General features: G+C 28.8%; 2 protein-coding genes across 2 annotated transcripts; one reads left to right on the top strand and one right to left on the bottom strand.

Annotated features, from left to right (window-relative positions):
• Window positions 1-169: 169 nt before the first annotated feature.
• Phum_PHUM288580 (CDC42 GTPase-activating protein, putative) lies at window positions 170-6182 on the top strand (the record flags this gene model as incomplete). The annotated part of the gene is made up of 14 exons (XM_002426944.1): window positions 170-229; window positions 316-483; window positions 601-813; window positions 916-1140; window positions 1217-1428; window positions 1522-1737; window positions 1814-2047; window positions 2130-2707; window positions 2817-3037; window positions 3116-3286; window positions 3388-3570; window positions 3668-4673; window positions 4757-5846; window positions 5948-6182. 14 exons carry the CDS (start codon window positions 170-172, stop codon window positions 6180-6182), a joined length of 4812 nt encoding a protein of 1603 aa, XP_002426989.1.
• Window positions 6183-8786: 2604 nt separating this feature from the next.
• Phum_PHUM288590 (uncharacterized protein) lies at window positions 8787-13408 on the bottom strand (the record flags this gene model as incomplete). Its single annotated transcript, XM_002426945.1, has 10 exons — window positions 8787-8985; window positions 9101-9323; window positions 9403-9568; window positions 9640-9742; window positions 9840-9966; window positions 11348-11571; window positions 11661-12471; window positions 12563-12998; window positions 13083-13274; window positions 13388-13408. The coding sequence occupies 10 exons, from the start codon at window positions 13406-13408 to the stop codon at window positions 8787-8789; spliced, it is 2502 nt and encodes an 833-aa protein (XP_002426990.1).
• Window positions 13409-22715: the final 9307 nt, after the last annotated feature.

Here is a 22715-nt window from a genome sequence, read left to right on the forward strand (position 1 = left end):
CTGGAATAAGATAAAGTAATTATTTAAGTAATTATAAAAAGTAAGAGTAAAATGAAAGTAAAGAAGAAATAAAATTTTTGTTAGACGAGTAATAATTAACTTATTTCAGAATTACAGACTATGAATCTGTTTTCTTTATCTAATTGAAATCGAATGTTTTCTACACAAGATGGGGTCGATAAGAAAAACTCGCGAGCTTTCCGATATAGCTCCACAATTTGATGTGAAGGTGATTTTCATTTGAAATGTATATGTAAATTAATTTGTGAATTTGGTAAATACTTTAGAATTTCAATACTTTTGATTTTATTACAGGGTGGATTGTGCAAAAGTTATAATTTAGATAATGGTAGTTCTTCCAGCGGCATAAAAATTCAACATGTAACAGAATTAAATAATGTCCTGGAAGAAAAATCAAGATTTCCTAAATTAGAAGAATGTGCTCATTTTCATTATGACCATGTCGAAATAGGATCATTGCAAGTAAGTTTTTAAGCAAATGAATTATCAAGTTTTTGATTATGTGTCATTAAACTGGAAATCCTTACATACCGAATTAGTAAATTTTACTAAATTTAGTATCGATAATGTTTTTTTCAGGTAGTTATCATAGATGATGGTAGTTTAAAATCGTATAAAAATTCTGGTGAAGAAAAATGGTGGTCACTAAATGTTCAATCTCAAAATAAATCATGGCTTGTTAAAAGATCATACGATAATTTCAAAATGTTAGATAAACAATTGCATCAATGTATTTACGATAGAAAATTTTCAGAGTTGATGGAATTACCCGAAGAATGCATCGAAGAACAGGTACAATAATGAATAATTTTTTTTACAAAAATTGATTTTAAAACAGAATTTTCCGGAAAATATTTAAAATTTTTCCCCCCTTTTTTTTTTTTTTTTTTTAAGGAAAATTTACATAAGGTTCTTTCGGATTACATGAAAAGATTTTCATCGATTGCTGGAAATTTAATAAATTGCGGACCCATTTTAAATTGGTTAGAACTCGATAATAAAGGTCATAGGTTACTCATTCCGAATAATATTAATTATCCTATAAATACTCCTGCCGTTGCAGCAGCATATTCTGTAAAACGATATTCGGCTCAGGCTCCGGATGAAATTTCTTTCGAAGTATGTTTACATTGTTTTAAAATGGCCCCCCACCACCCCCCGTAGTAATTTTATAACGTTAAAATTTGTGTTCAAGGTCGGTGATATGATTTCCGTAATCGATATGCCACCTTCTGAAGAATCGATTTGGTGGCGTGGGAAGCGCGGATTTCAAGTGGGTTTTTTCCCATGCGAATGCGTGGCCGTCATCGGTGATAAAATTCCGAAAAATATTAAATTTTCATCGAAAATATCTCAACCTACGAAACCTGTACTTCGAAAGCATGGAAAACTCATTTCTTTTTTCAGGTATTTTCTAAACACAATTAATAATTTATAATTTTACGAAATGAATGTATAAAAATTCGAATAGTAATTAAAACGATTCCTTTTATAATTCAGATCGTTTATTTTATCTCGACCCTCTCGTCGAAGACTCAAACAATCGGGAATATTAAAAGAAAGAGTTTTTGGATGCGATTTAGGAGAGCATTTGTTAAATTCCGGACACGAAATCCCGATGGTTTTAAAATGTTGCGTTGAATTTATCGAATATCACGGTTTGATCGACGGAATATATAGATTATCCGGAGTCACGTCAAATATTCAAAAACTAAGGTAAAATTTTAAAAAAGGGAATTTAAATTGAACTCGATTAAATTTCAATTGCCACGTTATTGGAATGTCATTTTAGAAACACGTTCGACGAAGATAGGGTACCTGCTTTGTACGAGGATCAAGCCATACTTCAAGATGTACATAGCGTTGCTAGCCTATTGAAAATGTACTTTAGAGAATTACCCAATCCTCTATGCACGTATCAGCTATACTATCAATTCGTCGGAGCCATTCAAACTCAAGATAAAGAAAATGCAAGATTGTTAAAAATTAGAGATGTCGTACAAAAATTACCACCGCCACATTATAGGTTCGCCATTTTTTTTCGTCTCAACTCATTCATTCATTTCCTATAGTCGTAGTACTGATATTATATTTTTCTAACGTTTCAGAACTCTCAAATATTTAACAAAGCATTTAGCTCGCGTATCGGAAAAGGGTGCCGAAACCGGAATGACTTCACGAAACATAGCCATAGTTTGGGCTCCGAATTTATTACGTTGTAAAGAATTAGAAGTCGGAGGGGTTGCTGCTCTTCAGGGTGTCGGAGTTCAAGCCGTCGTTACGGAATTTTTAATTTGTTACGCAGATTTAATTTTTAGCGATCAATTACCAAATTTTAACGTATCGACCGAAGGGTCGGTTAAGAAAAGTCGGCCGAAATCCTTGGCGATATCCACACCTACGAAATTATTGTCACTCGAAGAAGCGAGAACAAGAGCTTTACTGCAAACATCTAATAAAGAAGAATCGAATTACATTGAAGTGGGTGGAGGACCGTCATGCCTTCCTGCAAAGTATCATACTGTGATAGAGCTACCCGGTTACACGAGGAAAAGACTGGGTTCGAAACGTTCTCCGATCGGTTGGAAATTTTTATTCGGGAAAACCGGAAGGAGTTCAAATCCTAGCAGTAAAGAAACGAGTAGCAAAACCTCGAGTGACGTATTTGACGTCGTATTACCAGTTCGTAAAAATTTTTTCAACCATAAAAAGTTTCCCCGAGTTTCGAAAAAAATAATAATAATAATGATTTTTTTTTTTTTAGAAAAGTGTCGCTTTAACCGAATCGGATTTAGTTCAAAATCGACTCCTTTTGAGACCGGCAAAAAGCGCAGAGAGTTTAAATTCGAGTCAACAGTCAATAACCTTAGATGTAAGAAGTTCCCTTAGTGTAAAAATAGAAAATCCCAATAGCAGTATTGTTAATTCTCCATCGGTGAAAAATTGCGACGGGAAAAACGGTCATAATCGATCCGTTTCTCACGAGTCATATTTCGATCACTATCAGGATACGAAGGTTCGTGTGTGCGTGTGTCATTCAATAAATGTAATTTAATTGTCGAGAGGTAGTTTCTTTTATGTGTCATTTTTCTAGAAGAATTTAACGTCGGACATAAGTGAAATACAAGTCAATTTCGATCTTGAAGAATCGGAAATGCGAATATTTTCCGAAGATGAAACACTTTTGTCAGCGGGTAGCGATAGTTTAACGTCAAACAGTTCGCCTCGTTTAATCAACAGTCAAAAATCTGGAAAATCTACTACGGTTTGTTTCTGAACAAATTTTAAATGAAAATTTAAAATGAAAACTTGAGAAAAGTAAACAAACATTAGCAATAACTATTATTAATAATTTTTTAACGACAGGGTAATAGCATAAAAAGGTCTTCTTGTCCGAAATTAAACACGACGGAAAATTTTCTCAACGCGGATCCATCACCGAAAAAACAGAAAACAAACGAAGAAAATTGTTTCAAGTCAAAATTGGAAGAACAATTGTCGAGTTCGATGGGAGATATTCAATTCATCGATAGCGTTTCTCCAGATCAGGTACAAAAAAAAAAAAGTAAATAATAATTTGGGGGGGGGCGGGCGGATAACGATTGTTGAAAACTCAAAAAACTTTCTTTTTTTTTTCCCCTTCAAGGGTCTAGTTCCGTGCGAAATGGGTCCGATACAAAGTCCATCATCGATAGCATCCATTTCACAAATGAGTTCTTTACTGTTGGTACCCTCGAGTCCTATTTTACCTCACATTCCTCATTTAAATTTTCCATTTTCCGTTACTTCAGATACCTCAAATTCGCATAACGACTTTAAAACAAACGATGGACCGAACGATAATTTATTGACGAATTCGTCAACGAATGATTCCATCGAACAATGTTCTTCTCACGAAACAAATAATTTTAATAAATTGGTGGATGAAAGTTCCGGTCGGTGTTTGAACGGTTCGAACGTGATTGAAATTTCAGCATCGAGCAGCGGTGGAAGCATCGGAGAAATCACTCCGGATTCTTCTGTCGGATTACCCTACACTCCGTTGGTAGATACGAGGGAAACGAACGATTTTCCCGACGTGAAACAACCCCCCAGTCACGACTCGACTAATTCGACCACTAAAATTTGTTTACCCAAAAGTTCAGAAAACGACGACGATAGTTTAATTACGAAAAGAAATAGTGTTAGTAACGTTTTCGCCAAAAATGAATGCGAAGTTAAATTATTGCCTTGTCGAAAAACTGCTACCGAATTAAACGTCGTTGTGGACAAATCGGATGATGGTAAAAAATTGACATCGAGCGATAAATCGTTGGAAAAAAGTAGTATTATCATGAGCAGTTCGTCGAGCGACTTTTCGATAAACGATAAATCGATAGTTTTAGAAACGAGTTTCGAAACGAAACCTTTGCCGAATTCGAATCGAAATAATCCCGACAGTATTAAATACGAGTGTATATCGACAGAAAGTTCCTGTGATTCGTTAATCAATGTAAATAATAAAAATAACGAAGAAAATACGTCACTATTGGGTTTGCTTTGCGATCTGGACGACATTGCGTTGAAAAATTTAACGGACAATAAAATGGATTCTTCGAAGGATGATTTAAGAATGTTACCATCAAACGACGAATTCGAAAAGGATTCGAAAGGTGAGTCAGAATTCATTCAAAAAAAAAAAAAAAAATTTTTAAGGGAACGTACACGCGCTCTAATTGTTATCATTCAATTCCAGGTGAAATTGTAGGAGACGACAAAAGATTAGATGATGAAAAAAGTGTACCTGAAAATTATTTAGATTCGGAAAGAAACCTGGTTTCACTGAGGAACTATCCCGAAACCAAACGTCATTCCGGAAATCTATTAGAAACGGATTTAGATGCTCTCGACGTTTTAGAAATGGCCAATTTTCCCTCACGTTCGAGTTTCGACGATATTAAAGAAAATTCGACGAACGTTTTTGTGCCTCAGAAATCTAGTTCAAGTGGAAACGTTCAACAATTGCTCTCCAAATTCGAAATTAAACCATCGAGTAAAACCGTTTCGAATGACGTTGAAAATACCGTAACGAAAAAAGAAATAAAATCTATGGAATGTTCGAAACCGGACAATGGCCGACACGAATTGTTCGAACGTCCTAAAACGTTGGAAAGAATGTGCGCGAAAAGAAAAACGGGAAAAGATTACGTGGAAATGGAAAAGGTTTCCCTTGGGAAATCCAAAAGCGGAAGTCAAATCAACGAGAAAAAAACGGACGGTGAAAAATTTGAAAAATTCATTGCGGGAGGAGGAGGAGGAGGAGGGGATTTCGATTTGTCGGATCCGCAGAGGAGAGAAAGAATAGAAAAATATAAAGAAAAAAGGCGGAATTATTTAAGGGAAAAATACAGGTCGGATAGTTTTAAAAATGATAAAAGCGGAGAAAACCTCTCGACGACGGGTAACAACAACAAATTGAAATTTTCGTTTAAAAAAGAACGAGAAATAACCGTTGGAGAAAATTTTGACGTCACGGACAGAAACGACGAGTCTCCCCCTGGGAGGGGTTGTTCAAACGACGTCATCAATTCGGATAAAAAAAATAAATTTACGGGTTCGAAAATGAGTAAAGTGTCAGATTCGGTATCGAAAGACTTATTACGACGTTCTCTCCCCTCGGAAATTTCATCCGAACGTTCGCGATTTGAATTAACGTCTCTTTCGAACACATTCAAACAGTATTCAACGAGAAAGGGTAGCGGTATACAAAGGTTACACAGCGAACCCAAAAATACACGTTCGCAACAAGATTTTGACGATGGTAAAAAAATTCATCAAACGTTAGGGTAAATAATTTTCTTTTAAAATTATCCTACTGGTCCTAACGGTCAAAAAAAGAAAAAAAAAATTTTCACAATACCTTGATGTGTGTTTTTTTTCCCAACAGGCAGGCTTCTCCTGACGGAAACATCTCCCACTGTAAATCGGCGTCGACGAAAATCAAATCAGACATTTTAAAAACACTTGTAAATACTTCGGACGTCGAAAATCAAAACGTTAAAAAAATAAACTCCGCGGAAAACGATAAATCACCCACGACCGTTTGCATAAAAGATCTGAGAGCGCAGTTTGAAGAACAAAGTGTTGCCAACACAGCAAAGCAATATCTTTCGTCCGTCTGATTGGTCGAAAAAAAATGGCGGGAAATGATTTGTCATCCATTTTGAATGACGTCAGTCACGTGTGAAAAACAAAACAAAATACATATTTATTTATTTTTCTTTAATCGATTTGTTCGTTTTTGAAGACGAAGAATGATTCACGGGGGAGGGGGATGGGGGGAAATAAAAATGGGGAGAGAGAGAGAGAGAGAGAAAAAATTAAAAAAGTTTATTCAATCATTTTTTTTTTTTTGTTTTGATTTTATGTTTTCATCAAATTTTTCGTTTGTTGTTTTATCAATTGTCGTTATCATTATTATTATTATTTTTTTTTTAAATTTGTTTTTATTTTTTTAAATATTTTGTTTCAAATATTAAAAGAAGAAGAAGAAGAAATCATTATTATTATTTTTTAAATACATTTTTGTGTTTATATTCATCACTTTGTATAATCACAAGGATAACTTTTATTTAATAATAATCGATATTAATTTTTTTTTTATTGATTCTTTTCAAAATCTGATATTATTTTAACTTGATTAAAAAAAATAACGCAATAAATAATATTTAATAAAATAAATCGCATAAATTATTATAACTTATATGTATAAATTTATATATATATACACATAAACACACACACACACACACACATACATATATATATATACTTAAATATATTTATCGTACCTGAGGTAAATTCGATTACTTATTTTCATTATTATTATTATCATTGTTATTTTTTATGGAAAATCAAATCTCGGAATAAAAAAGGACTCCATTTTTTATTTATTTATTTATGTATTTCATTTTCCTCTGGAATATTTATATATATATATGATTTTGTCATTATTATTATTATTTGAATAAGTTTGATATGCAAACTCAAATTGTTTTTATTTTATTTTATTATATATATATATATGTATGTAATTATATAAAAGTATTTAATAACGACTGATATTATTATTATTATTATTAATTAAGTCTGGCTTTTTATTAGCTTAAACGCTTCTTTAAAATTTTTTTTTTTTTTTATGTAATTATGTTTTTATTTTATATATATATTTTTAAAAAAATTGAAACAATTATTATTATTATTTTAATAATTTATTGTAAATTTCATGGTATATCCTACTTTTTTTTTTTTTTGTTTATGTATATATATATATATATTTCTATGTGTTTTTTTTTTTTTAATATTTTGTTTTTATATTTATCGGTTGCCAAAATGAAAAAATAATTAAATGAATAAATAAACTTATAGTAAATAAAAATAATTTTTTTAGTCAAAATGAAATAAGTACAATTAAAAAATAAATTATTATTATTAATAATAATAAACGTAATTAACTTATATTTTTGTTTATTATTTTCTTATTACTACCTATTATTCATATTAATCGAGAAAAAAAAAAGGGGGGGGGATGTTCGACAAGCGAGGGGATGTTTAAAAAAAAATAATAATAATAATCCAAGAGGAAAATTTTGAATATTTGATCAATTGCAATTTTTATCATGAATTTTTTTGTAAATTAATATCATCAATTGAAAAAATATTAAAACGTTTATATAAGTTAAATGTTTTTTTTAAATTATCCGGTTGAATAATGGTCGAGTACACAATATCTTCGCTTCCAGCGTTCTGTATATCTTTATTATTATTATTATTATTAGTATTACCACGATCGTAAATTGAATCTATGGTAAATATTGATGGATTGATTGAATTATTTATTAATACTTCTTTCCTTTCGAATGTTTTTATTTTATCATTTTTTTTACTCGTTGATGTTGTTGTTGTTGTTGTAGATGTTTTGTTAAAAAATTTTTTACCCTATAAAAAAATTCAACGTACAAATTTTCTTTTCATCGTTTATTAATAATAATAATAACAATTCTATTATTCTATTTTTTTCTTGTAAAACTTTTATCTTATGTACTCCTACATTGTTCTCTCTTTTTTTTTATATTAAATATCGAACGATCGGTATTAAATTTAATTAAATTTATATTTTTATTATCAGAGCACACTAGAATAAAAAAAAATTTAAAGAAAAGTTTGTTTGATTGACATTATAAATTTAACCAGGTTAGGTTATGAATTTGAATTTAAAAAAAAAAAAAAAAGTTATAAATCTTATTATAACTTTATTTATTGATTTCAAATGTGATAAATAATCGTTAAAAAAAAGATTTCTTACTGATAATATAACACAAAGGTTATCATTAACGTTTGATCACTATCGATTTTTTTTTTTTTTTTATTAATTTTAAACGTGATAGTTTTTAATTAAAAATTTTTGTTATCTTTTATTTGTATATCGCGTTGTAATCGCGTAGTAAAAAAAAAAAAATCCTTCTTTTCACTAATAGAATACGAAAATAAATTTTTTTGTTTAAAAAACTCGATTTTTAAAAATTACATAAAGAAAAAACCATTAATAATAAGAACAACAACAACAACAACGACGGCCATTTTGTTTTTTTTTTTTTAACGGAAATGTAATAATTAACCAAACGATGACAATTTCATAGAGATAGAAAACGAACGAAAAGTAGTTGTTCTAGTCTTTTCTGTATGGTTTAACGTTTTTTTTTTAACTATTGTTAATTTTATTGTTTTTAAAGTATTTCCCTCGCTTCACTTACCCATTTTTCAAAAAAATATAATAACGGACAAACAAGTGCACATTGCAAACCTTCAACGAGATAATTAAAAAACAAATAAACTTCGATATTATATTCTAACGGTCGTCCAATTGAAAAACCAAATTGGAGCCAAAAGTAAAAAATTAATATGGACATGATTAAACCGCATTTCCTAAAACGTAAGAAACGTGTAAGAGTTTATAATTACATTTTAATTTGAAATAATGAAAAAAACAATTGAAATGGGGGGGGGAATTAACATGGGGGGGAAAAATCATACAAGTTACCTGACTTGCTCGCTGCTATCCTTATAAACTGTACATTTTTGCGACATTATCAATCTAGTTATGTCTAATATTAATCCCAATTGTATAAATAAATACAAAAGTCTAATTGTATTTACAATCCACTGATAAGCAGAATTTTTTTGTACAACGGAAATCCACATCAAATCATTACATTCGTTTGTTAAAACAAATATCCATGTGAGAGCAAAATAAATGGCGATACCTTGAATAAAATTAATAAATTATTTTTACTATTTTATAATTACAGGTATATGATTACGACAATCGAATAACTGACTGACTTGGTACGCCATATTCATAAAGTTTTAAACTTGGTTCACTGTTGAAATTAACTCTTATGCATGCATGAAGGTATATTGTTAATATTAACCAAAAACCCAAAACTAAATTATGTGAAATGCATTCGAAAGCTAATAAGGTATTACTTCCAGGTACGTCGTTACTAACCTATAAAAAAAAAAAAAAACACTTTTAATACACATACATTTATTTGGTAGATTTTCATGGTTAATACTTACACCGTAAATAACAATTGATGCAATTAACAAGCTAAAAAAAGTTCTGCAAAGCAAAGAAGTTACTAAAAAAATTGAATAAAGTACTGTCGTTTTATTTTTGAACCTGAAAACAGGATGAATAGGTTGGTTAATAAAAGATGAAGATGATGATAATTATAAAAAACATAATAATGAAAAATTAATTTTTTTAGGTATCTTACCTGTTGTATATTATGTAACCGTAATAACTCAAACCCACAATCAAGCTAATACTTAACATTGCTATGTAAAATTGTGCAGCCGATGGATAATCATTATTATCAATGTATGCGACATTTTTTTTCGATACTAAAAAAAAAAATTAACGAATTATTATCATCATCATCATCATCATCATCAACAGGTAATTAAAATAATAAAATATTTTCATACCTCCCCCCGTCGTTGTCGTCGTCGTCGTCGTCGTTAACGTATCGTAAATAAATTCTTCTCCTCCTTCTTCTCCTGTTGCTGTTGCTGCTGTTTCTTGTAAATTTTCAATATCCGACCGTATTTTAAACATTTTTTTTTAGCAAAATAATAATAATAATAATAATGATTTAACACACACAAGCACACACGGTAAAAATAATTTAAATTTTTGATTATTTAAAACATTATTATCCGCGTAATAACGAATATGGGACTATTTCGTTATATTTTTTTAAATCTTGATAAGAAAAATGATAATTTCATATCTATTCTTTTTTACACGAAAATTTAGATTTAAAACGGTCTAACTTCAACGAGTCCCCATATCGTTAACGTTTAAATAATAATAATAATAATAATAATAATAATAATAAACAATGAATAACCTAATTAAATCCATATCGCGATTATTTAAAAATCCCATTCAAACGCACACACACACACACATTTTTTTACCCGTCAAATTTTTAAACATCCAAACAATGACTTTTAAAAAAAAAGAAAACACTTGAATAAATTTATTATTATTATTATTATTATTATTATTATTATTATTTTTCGACCGTCATCATCATCATCATCATTATTATTATTATTATTATTATTATTATTATTATTATTATTATTATTATTATTATTTTTCCCCGTTTGAATTTTCATTAACGTGATGACAATAACGTGTGTGTGTTAAAAAATTGTGACGTCATTATTATTATTCCTATTACGTAATTTATTATTACCTTTTTTTTTTAAATATCGTCTGCTGTTAAAAATTAATTTCGAATTATAAAGAAAAAAAATTATTATTATTATTATTATTATTACTATTATTTAATTAATTAATTAATTAATAAAAAAAAATGACAAATGATGACGGTAGATAAATAACAATAAATAAATAAATAAATAAATTTTAAACGATGCGTAAATATTAACGTTAGGTAAAAATTACAATAATAATAATAATAATTGGTTGAGTAAATGATTTGAATGATCGTGGGAGGAGAAAAGAGAGGGAGGTGATTTTAAAAAAAATGGCGCGAAAATAAATAAATAAAAGGGAAGTAAAAATTAAGATAATTATTTAAGCGATGATTTTGACGATTCGGATGGTGCCACGGTAAAGGGATAAACTTTAATTACGTTAGATTTATTATTATTATTATTGTTGTTATTTTTCGATTTCCTGGAATTATTATTATTATTATCGTCGTCGTCGTGTTGTTGTTGTTGAAATTCTTCCTGCTCGCGAAATGACTTCTTCTTCCACGAGTATCAAAATTGAAATTTTTAAATTTTTTAATCGCGGGTTTTTCCGTTTGACGTAATCCAGATTTTTCCGTGACGTTTTGTATGACTTCCGAAAGTTTACGTAGTTCTTTTGCGATTGATGCTTCGCTTTCGTCGAATACTCTGCTGGAACTCACGGGTGTCCAATCGGAATTATCTTCCCGAATCGACATCCCCTTCTGACTTTTGTAACTGAGTAAAATAATAATAATAATAAAAAAAAAACCGTTAGAAATTTTAAACTAAAAAAAAAAAAAAAAATCATTTCCGTTAACATTTACATTTTAGTCGGTTCCGTTTCCGTTTCGTCGGAGATTTTTTTAACGTTCACCCAGGAGACTTTTCCAGGTTGGGAAATTTCTAAACCATCGTTTAAATTTTCTTTTTCATTTGTCGCGGGTTCGTAAAACGTGTAAATTTCCGATGAACTTCCGGTCGGTTCGACGACGTTCGCTTGATTTAATATTTGAGTATTCAAGTTGTTATTTCCGGTTGTTACTCGATTCGTATTATCTCGGAGGTTTTGTAACAAAACGTTATTCGCATTATTGTAATAAATTGATTGATCCGGAGAAATTCCTTGATTGATGATAGCACCACCGCCTCCTTGATTCGTTCCGAAAAAGGGTAAATTTGACGTCGGCGTGGTTCCGACGACGTTATTATTATTATTATTCATATCGACTAATAATTGTTCTTGTCTCGTATTTACGATCGGATAAGGATTCTGATACCACGTCGTTATTATTTTACTATTATTTAAAACGGACTCGATATTTTGATAAGGATAAACGTTACCGTAAATTCTTTCGGAAATGGGTTTTTGTTCGTTTTGTTGTACGACGTTCACATCCGGTCCCAACGTGTAAAATTGCGTCGCGACGGGTTGAGAAAGACTTATGGTATTGATTCCAGCGGGAGTGACGGGAACAACCGTCAGAGAAGAAGGATAATTCACACTCATCAACGGATTATAAAATGAATAATCTTTTTGTTGTTTGTTTTGATTCGACGCCGCGGCGACATGTTCTTTTTTCGAATGAACTCGAATTTTTTTCGAAGGCGAACGTAAATAATGATGTTTGAGATGCCCTGGAAAAAAAGTAATAATAATAATAATAATACGATCAAGTTATCCACGATTTTGTGGGAATTTTATCCCCGCATCCAATCCTTTTTATACCTTTTATCCGTACGTAATGACCCGAAGATTCTTTGTTGGGTATTTTTTTATGAATGTGATAATAATCGGACATTTTTAACGGTTTATACGATATCGATCCGGCATAAGTCATTTTATTCGGATGTGAATAAAATCCCTGTTGAGAATAATAAGAATTTTGAAAATTAACTTTTCCAATCGTTGACATTTTCTTTTTACCCACGTTGACGTATTTCGATTTAGACGGGGTCGGATGTAATAAATTAACGTAATTTTTATAATAATTATATCCTCCCGTTTTATATTTTAAATGCATATCCCCGTGACCGACATTTTTATTCGGGATTTTATAATTCGAATGTAAATATTCGGTTCCGCGCGTTACGTCGACTTGTGGTTCTTTAACGTAATCGTCTTGTTGCACCAATCCCGCATTTCCCACCGACGGAAGTTCAACCTGTAAAACATTTTTGTAAATGCAAAGTAATCTCGCACGTTATTAAATCAAATTTTAAATTAAATCTCTGCGAAATTACTTTACCTGATCGGATATGAGAACCGCTGGAACTGCTGGAACGTAAAATGGAGCCGGAGAAGTATATTGAAAAGTATCGCCGCCATTAACAACTTGCGAAATGGGAAACAAATTAATTTTATTCTCTGAAACTTGATATTGTACGGATTCGTTACATAATCCATAACCGAATATGTAAAAAACGTAGAAAAACGCGTTCTGAAAACAAAAAAACAAATAAATATTTTTCCCGCCAAATACATTTCAGTTTTTTTTTTAAATTTAAAAATATTCGTTGCTTTTTTTTTTTTTAACGGATAAAACAAACCTACGTCACCGAGTCGAACCTGCATAAATTGCAAACAAACACTAGGGATAATTGTCGCCGAATTACAAAAATTTTTTAAAAAAATGACGCGATTGCGACAAAAATTTAAAAACGTTATAACAATTCGTACGTAAACGATTTTTTTTCGTTTTTTAAATCAACTTAAATATTAAAAATAATAATAATGATGATGATGATGATGATAATAATAATAATGGTAATAATAATAATAATAATAATACTTACGAAAAAATTTATTTTCATTTTTAAAATTTTTTTAAATTAATAATAAATTTACATTTGTTTGTTGTTTTTCGCGCTTTTTTTTCCTTTTTCTCTCTCTCTCTCTCTCTCTTTCTCTCTCTCGATATTTTAACGGATAAAAATATTTAACGCGAATCGATAGATCGAACGATAAAATCAAATCATTTAAAAAAAAAAAAAAATTAATAAACTAAAAAATTTTTCTTTTTTACACTTCGAACTTGAATAAGTAACTGATATGTTTTACAATTAAATAATGTAAAGAATAAAAAAAATTTTTTTTTTTTTTTTGGCGAAGTTAAGGATTAAACGATAATAATAATAATAATAAAGTGGGAAAGTTTTTTTTTTTTGCTTCTGTAAAGTGAATATCAAATAGAAAATATCTTTTTTTGCTACCATTAGTCACATTTTGCTTTCTTTTTAACACTTTTAAACTACTATTCAAATGAACTTTTTAACTTTCTCTGATTTAATGCCAAAAAATTTTAAAAATTTTATTATTATTATTATCATCATCATTATTATTACTATTATTATTATTATTATCATCATCATTATTATTACTACTACTATTATTATTATTATCATCATCATCATCATTATTATTATTATTATTTTTGTTGTTTTTTTTAAGTTCTCACGTTGTATGACGTTTTTTAACGTGTCTGATTTTTTTGCGTTAAATCCATTGCATTATAAACAACCAACCTTCCCTCGTGCTACTACCACTACTACTACTACTACCACCACCACTACTACTACTACTACAACTTATATTATTATTATTATTATTTTCATTATAATTTACAAACTACAACGTTTTGTTTAGTTTCTTTTTAAAAAAGAAACCAACGCACGTTTTGTCGTAAAAAAAAAAAAATGTCTGCTTTTAAATTCCGTTTCGATTTGTATAAAAAAAAATTAAATTAAATTATTTAAATGCAGACGACATTTTTTTTTTTTTTTTGTTATTGGGACGCGCGATTGGGTCTTGCCAATTATTATTTCTCTTTTTATTGGATAACGACCAAAAAAAAAAAAACTTGCGTACCTGAAATTATGTATATCCTTATGTTAATTAATTAATTTTTACCAGCTGCTACTACTCCTGTACCACCACCACCACCTCCCCTACTACTGCTACCCTGAAAAGAAAAAGAAAAAGTTATTTGTTTAAATAATTTAAACTGATTTAAATTCTCCATATTATTATTATTATTAAAGTGTAAAAATGCAAATAACGTTTAATGATAAATAAGTTTTCTACCACTACAGGTTTGTGACGTGTCGTTTAAGGTATGCGAAACGTTTTTTTTTTTTTTTTGCTCTTATCAATCTTATCAATAATGATTATCATTATTAATTTTTTTTAAGGACTAGAAGACGACAAGAGGTAAAATGTAAAAATACAAAAAAGTTTTAGTAATTTACCCGTGGCTATTACCACCACCACTACCATCACCGTCATCCCCCTCCCCTCCCCCGGCCGGGGGGTAAGTTTAAATTAAATGATTTTTAGATTGTGACATTGACACAAAACGCGAGTTTTTAATAATTAACGTACCTTAAATTAACAGAGTTAATAACAAAACCCCCTTTTTTCCCCCCGATGGCGTTTAACAATTAACAAACCGCGAAAAATTTTTCAATTATTTTCCTCCTCCCCCCGACCCCCCGTAAACTATTTGAATTATTATTATTATTATTATTATTTTTAATTTGAACGAAGGTAAAAAAAAAAAAATCATTAGTTTAACATTATGGAGTTTAAAAGTTCAATGACGTCAACAACAACAACAACAACAAATTACGAACAATAGTAATAGTAAAAGTAGTAATAATAATAATAATAATAAACAATGTCAATTACCGACTTAACCGTTCATTCTCCGTATCAAAATTAACGAACGTTTACTCCAGGGTCGAACAATATATTTGTGACGTCACACACATGATTTACTCTTCTTTGTTATAAACATTATAATTATTAAAACAACAACAACAAATAATTACGGTTTAAACAAGCTTTTAACATAAAAATAATTTTTTTTTACAAAAATTTTCCACCCCCCGATTATTTCGTAAGAAAAAAACTATTATCATCATTATCGTCATCACAAACGTTAAATAAAGCCAAAAGGTATCGATTGTCATTTTTAGCCTTAACGTGACGCAATAGAGGAGAAATAACCCCGTAAACAACAACAACAACAACAACAATCGCCTCTAACCACGTGATTAATTAATTTGTATAGAAATTATGAGGAGGAGAAACAAAAGCGATTAAAAAAAAAAAAAAAAACGGTTACAATACAATCCCGCATTCATTTCCTCGAGGGAGGTCACGTACGATTGATTGATTGATTGATTGATTGATTTAGGAAAAATTAAAAAAAAAAAAAAATGTTCGACAACGACGTACGCACGAAATGACCCTATTAAAATAAAATTAATAGATTTTCCCGTTGAAAAATTTTCCCGGCGGTGTAATTCGTAATTTACCCCCCCCCCCCAAACAATTTAAATTCGACGTGACAACAAAATCCTTCCAGCGTTTCGATTATCACGTTAAAATCATAAATGGAAATTTTTTCCGGCAAACGACAACATTTTTATTTATTCTATGGAATTTTTTATTTATATTTTTGACGTATTTTTCAATAAATTCGAACCGGAGATTTTTTTTTTTTATTGTAATTTTTCGGATGGGATCCGATTTCCGGTATCGAATTAATCTATTTCCGGTTTGATTTCTTCTCTTTTTAAATATTAACCATATGATAACCGATTCGCTGATACAATACTGTTGGCACGATTAACCCATTAAACGTCGTTTACTGGAGAGTACCCGCCCCCCGCCTCCGCCCCCAATTATTATTCGTCATCGAATTATCAATTTACTTCACTCTCATAATAATAATAAGTAATAATTTTTGAAAATTAATAATAATAAAAAATCATTCATTCCAAACTATTAATTAATTTCTTTTTCATTATTCAAACAATTATTATTATCATCATCATCATTATTATTATTATTATTAAATTTATTATTATTAATCATCGGGGGGTTTTTTTTTTTTAGTTTCAAATTTCTTAGAACGACATTAGATTTATTATTATTATTATTATTATTATTATTTCATTCAAATAATAAGTATACGAGCGTAAATAATAATAACGCGGATGTGCATTTAATTAAAAAAAAATTTTCTTGGAAACCCGAAGAAAAACCACAATAATAATAATAATAATGATAATGATAATAATAATTTTTCTTTTGAAAACATGCGGAAAAATAACAAGTTTTTCCAATACGAGTAAGTACGAAATTTCGCGCCTTTTTCACTCCTCATACATACATCGACTCGATTAATAAATTATTTTATTGTTTAATTGATTCAATTTGTTTTTTCTAGAATCATCCATCACCCCCTCCCTCTTTCCCTCCCTCCCCCCTCTTTTTACAGTTTTTCTATAAAAAAAAAATTGTACGTTTACAATAACGCGCCACAACAATTCCAATAAATAAATGATTGTTACGACCATTTAGGAAATGGGGGGAAAAATTTTAGGAATTGCCAAAAATTTAATTCATTCTTCCCCACTTCCATTACAAAAAAAAAAAAAAAAACCAAAATTTGGAATGCCGATATAATATAATAATAATAATAAATAAACGAACGAACGATTTAAATCAAAAAAAAAAAAAAAAAAAAGAAAAGAAAAGCGTGAAAGCGAAAAAAAAAAAAAAGCAAAATGGAGCAGAAAAAGAAAGTGTTGTTTGAATCATTTCACTAGAATCAAATCAAATCGTTAATATAATGAAAAAAACAAAAATGGCGGACGATTTTTTTTTTTTTTTTCCACGTGGGTCACGTTTATTCCCATCATCATCGACACCATTTCCGTTATTTTTATCCTCCTCATCATCATCATCATCATCAAGAGCGAATGTTTTACTAAGATAAAATTTCGTTTCCTTACGGTTTACCCTGCTTACGACGACAAAAAAAAATGCAAAATGGCGGAAAATTGATCGATTCTATGATTTTCGATTATCGTAATAAATAAATAAATAAATTATTAAGTATTAAAAATATTATCATTATCTTTTACGGCGTCGAATGCATTGATTTACTTAATGCCACGATAAAAAAAAAAAAAAAATTAATCAATCAATCACGTTCAAAACATTGTATTAATTTTAATTAAACAAAGGCAAATTATTATTATTATTATTATTATTATTATTATTATTATTATTATTACTATTATTATATAATCGCATATCTGATAACGTTTTCCTCACGCCACCGTAATTTTATTACTGGAGTGTGAATTGAGATTATTAATATTAGCGATGATGATGATTATTATTATTACGATGACGATGATAATGAAAATTTAAAAAAAAACAATAATGATAATAATAATAATTCAATACGGGGGGAACCGTTTCCGTTTCATTTACTGCAATTATTATTATTATTATTTTAGGTTTGTATGCGTTTAGGGAATGAAATTCAAAAAAAAAAAAAAAAAAAAAAAAAATCAAAAGTCAAGATGGCGAGAAGAAAATGGTTGATAAGAAGGAGGAAAAAAATTTGAAAAATTACGTCAGACCCTGTGAAATGTGTGGGGGAGAGGGAGGGAGGGAGGAAGGGAAAACCCAAAAAATTTCATTTGTGTCAAAACAAAACAAAAAAAGTTAAATTAATAATAATAATAATTAAAGTATTAAAAAAAGTAACTTGGAAACTTTTTTTTTTTTTTTTTGTTTATAATTTCCCTCTGCGTCCTTTCCCACCTCCTCTCCTCTCCTACCCGCCCCCCTCGAAAAAAAACAACAAAAACTTTTTTTTTTTTTTTTTAAATTATGATTTTTTTCTGTTTTTTTTTTAACTTAACTTTTTTCTTCAATAAATTTAAAAAGTTACTTTTCGAAAGTTTTTTACACTTTTTTTTTCTTTTTGTAATTTTAAAAGTTATTAATAATAATAATAATAGTAAAAGTCTCCCCCTCTTTCGGAATAATTATAATAAAACCTTAAAAACCTTAAAAACCTTAAATTACGAGAATTAAGATTAGGAAACGTAAAAATTAGAAAAACAATCAAAAGTACGACCTCCCCCCTTTTTTTTTAAATGGCCCTTTGCCCTCCCCCCTCTCACCCTCCCCCTCACCCTCGTAGTACCCTGTAATATATTACGATATGCATAATCAATTTAAATAAACATTACGTTAGCAGACGAAAAAAATTTAAAAAATAAATAAACAAAATGATTTTTTAAATATATATAAAAAAAACCGAAACACGTGCGATAAACGTGCAATTAGAAATAATTTTTTAATTAATTATCGTCAACGTTATCATCATTATCATCATCATCATCATTATTAATATTTAATTATTTCAACCTCGCTTTTTTTTATCAAAATAAATCACTTAACTAAAAACTAAATTAAACTCGAATGATAGGTTTTAATATATAAAAAAACATTTTTCTTTTTCATCAGGAAAAATCAGGTACGCAATAATAATAATAATAATAATAATAAATATTTATAAACCGGTTAAAAATAATAAAAGTACCTTAAAAACCTTATCCGAGTAAAAAAAAAAAAAAAAAAAAAATTTTGGTAAATGAATGAGAAGAAGTCATAGAGAATAATTAATTGCATCGTTTAATAAAAATTTTTAATTTACGTAACGTGGCAGAAGATTACAAAAAATGTATGTTAAAGGTAGAGAGAGAGAGAGAAAGAGGTACGTGAATGAGACAAAGAGGGATAATAATATTTTTTTAAAAGTAGATTCATGACCTCCTTAAATAAAATAAAACAAAATGTATGCTCAACATCCGACCTTAACCTGACAAAATTATTAATAATTGAAAATTAAATTTAAAAAATGCATTCGAGGGTTTTTCGTTATTTCGTAAGACAAAAAAAAAAAAAAAAAAAAATGGACGCCGGGGAACCTTATGACAAAAAAAAAAAAAAAAAATTATGTTGGTAATACTTTGTTACGTGAACGTACATACATCCATCAATCAATCACATAAAAATTATGTGAGGGTTAATTACAAAATAGACAAAAAATAATGAGAGAGAGAGAGAGAGAGAGATAGATATTCAAGGATGAATATATGATTTATAATTAATAATAATAATAATAATAATAATAATAATAATAATAATGTTTTCCTTAACTTTCCTATTACTCTACTCCACGTAAAAAAAAATTTTGGATTTCAAAAAAAAAATACAGATATATTCTGCATTGTTAAATTCTTCAATAATGCGTCAGTAAACCGTTAAAGAAGAAGAAGAAGAAGATGAAGAAGAAAACGAAAGAAGAAAAAAAAAAAAAATCGTGTCTCAATGAATAAAAAAAAAAAAAAAACCGTTATGAATAAGCTAAATATTACCATCGGTATCGTATTGAATTTTTTTTTTTTTTTTTTTTTTTTTTATGGGGAGACGACGTCGCTTTTTATCTTCTGCTAAAAAGAAAGAAAGAGAGAAATGACCGCATTTCTACGGTCTAAAATCATTCATATTTTCTTTCTCTCTCTCTCTCTCTCTCTCTCTCTCTCTCTCTTCTTTCATATATTTATTATTTGAATGGAAGTCAAATATAAAACGTATTCAACATAGTAAAAACATAACGATCGGTTAATATATTTAACGTGCGTACGACGGCAAAAAAAAAAAAAAATCGAACGTGAAATTTTTTAATAAAAAAAAAAAAAGGCGCGAAAAGGTTTAAATTTGAAAAACAAATCTCTCGCTCGCTTTTTTATAATTTAATCAATTTTTTATACGAAGCGGAAAATCCGTTACGTTCGAAAACGGAAACGGGATAAATATTTACAAATTAAAAAAATTAATAAATTATTATTATCGTCGTCGTCGATCGATCGATCGATCTATCGATCGATTTAATAATAAATATTCGATTTTTAAAAAAATAATAATAATAATTTTCGTTTTACGGCGGGGAACACAATAAAAAAAAAAAAAAAAAAATTGTGTTTTTTTAAATTAAAAGTTGCACGTATGCGTTCGGTTTTCAAATCATTGTTTTGATAGTTGCCCAAAATGGCCGCCGTCCGCCATTAGCGGAGAGGGCTCATAGCTTGTTAAAATCAATTATTTTACATCGTTCTAGTCGTTAGTTTTAAATAAAATGCAGGAGTATTCTGTGATTACATTGGATAGAACAATAAATACGTATATTTGGTGAGTAAATATTAATTATTATTTTTTTAACGGTATATAATTGTTTTCGAATACGGGGTGTAGGTTCCTCCCTCCCCGGCATTGATGGAAAAAGAAAGGTTTTACACACACACACACACACACACAACCCTAGGAAAACTTATTTTTACCTTTTGAAATATGATGATGTAAATGAAATGAACCTTTCGTACTCGATTATTCTTTACAATTCATAACAATAACAACAACAAGGGCCAATGTGAGAATGAAATTGATTTTGAAAATTCTGTTAACCCAATTAAAAAATTATAGGTTAAAAAATTTAATTCGTTCGAAAATGGGAATGCCCAGTTTTTCCTCAACTATTTTACCATATTAATTATCATTATTATGTTATCAATTCATTGTTTTTCATTCAACTTTTCATAAATTTTTTTAACAATTATTTTCTTTTTTTTTTTTTAAACATATTATTCATTACATACTGGTAGAGTATTTAAAATCAAACAAAAAAATTTTGTTAAATGTGACATAACAGACTGCTATTAACACCCCCCCCCTTAAAAATTTTTATTTTTAATTTCAATTATCAATTATTATTATTATTATTATTATTATTATTTATGGAAAATATTTTTGTTAATTTCAAAATGGTGTAATTAAATTTAGTTGAAATTACAAAATGTTTTCTTAATAATGCCTCACAATTGTTTGTTTACGGTTTAAAAATAGAATAAGAAAATGAAGCGAATAAAATTTTTAAATTTTAATTTTAATTTTGGAAGTAATGGTGAAATGTATTTATATTCGATGAGTTTGATTGTTTGTCTTGTCTTGTTTGTTTGTAGTTTGATTTTGTATGTGGCACTGAATTTGTCGTTCACATTTACCCACTACTATAATACTTTGCAACATAATTTAATGTTTTATGTTTATTCGTTTATATATGTCATGTTTTGATTTTTACCTAATTCAATACGATATACAGGTAATGTGTTGTTTTTGTTTTCAATTAATATTTATCAACATGTGTTGTTATACTTGATTAGTTTTGTTTTTTTGTCTCGTTTGTTGTTTGTACAGTTTTAAAAACATTATTGTTATTATTATTATTATTATTAATATGGTTTTTCGATTAATAACATTTGTTTCTCACACACACACACACTTATTCCTTTTACCTAGCTTGATTTTTTTTTTTTGTTTTTGTGGTTTAATTGAATTTTGATTTGAAAAAAAAAAAAAAATAGAAAGTTATTTATTATTAAGAAATGAAGAAAGTAGTAATTCAAGTGACTAAGTTGGGTGTGTGTTTGCTCATGCATTAAGAAGAGAAGAAAACAATTTTTGTTTAGCATTTGACATTATTTTCCTTTGGTTAAACATATTTAGATTTTTAATTATAATATAAATGAATAATAATAATAATAATTAATAATTGAAGCACGTTTTTTGGGTTAAATTTTTAAATATTGTTACGAATTTTTTTTTTTTTTTTATTAAAAAGTTTTGCCATGAATTTAACGCCATCATTACCAAAGGGGGTAGGGGGAGGGGAGGGGAGGGGAATAATAAATAAATTATGAAAGAAGAAGAAAAAAAGTTGGGGAGAGAGAAAGAGAGAGAGAGAGATGTCGGGGTGATTTGAATTTAACGTAAAGAAAAATTATGATGAATTATAAAAAATTTAATAAGGCGGCCATCTTTTCTCTTTTCATCGTTTGTTTCGCATTCCGTGAAATATTCTTAAGAGAATGATATATTTTAATAATTTATATTCCAATCAATAGTAAATTTAGTTTCGATGAAGGGAAGGAGGGGGGAAGGCACGCGAAAA

This window comes from Pediculus humanus, genomic scaffold, assembly GCF_000006295.1.
Source record: "Pediculus humanus corporis 1103172107667 genomic scaffold, whole genome shotgun sequence".
Taxonomy (NCBI): Eukaryota; Metazoa; Arthropoda; class Insecta; order Psocodea; family Pediculidae; genus Pediculus; species Pediculus humanus.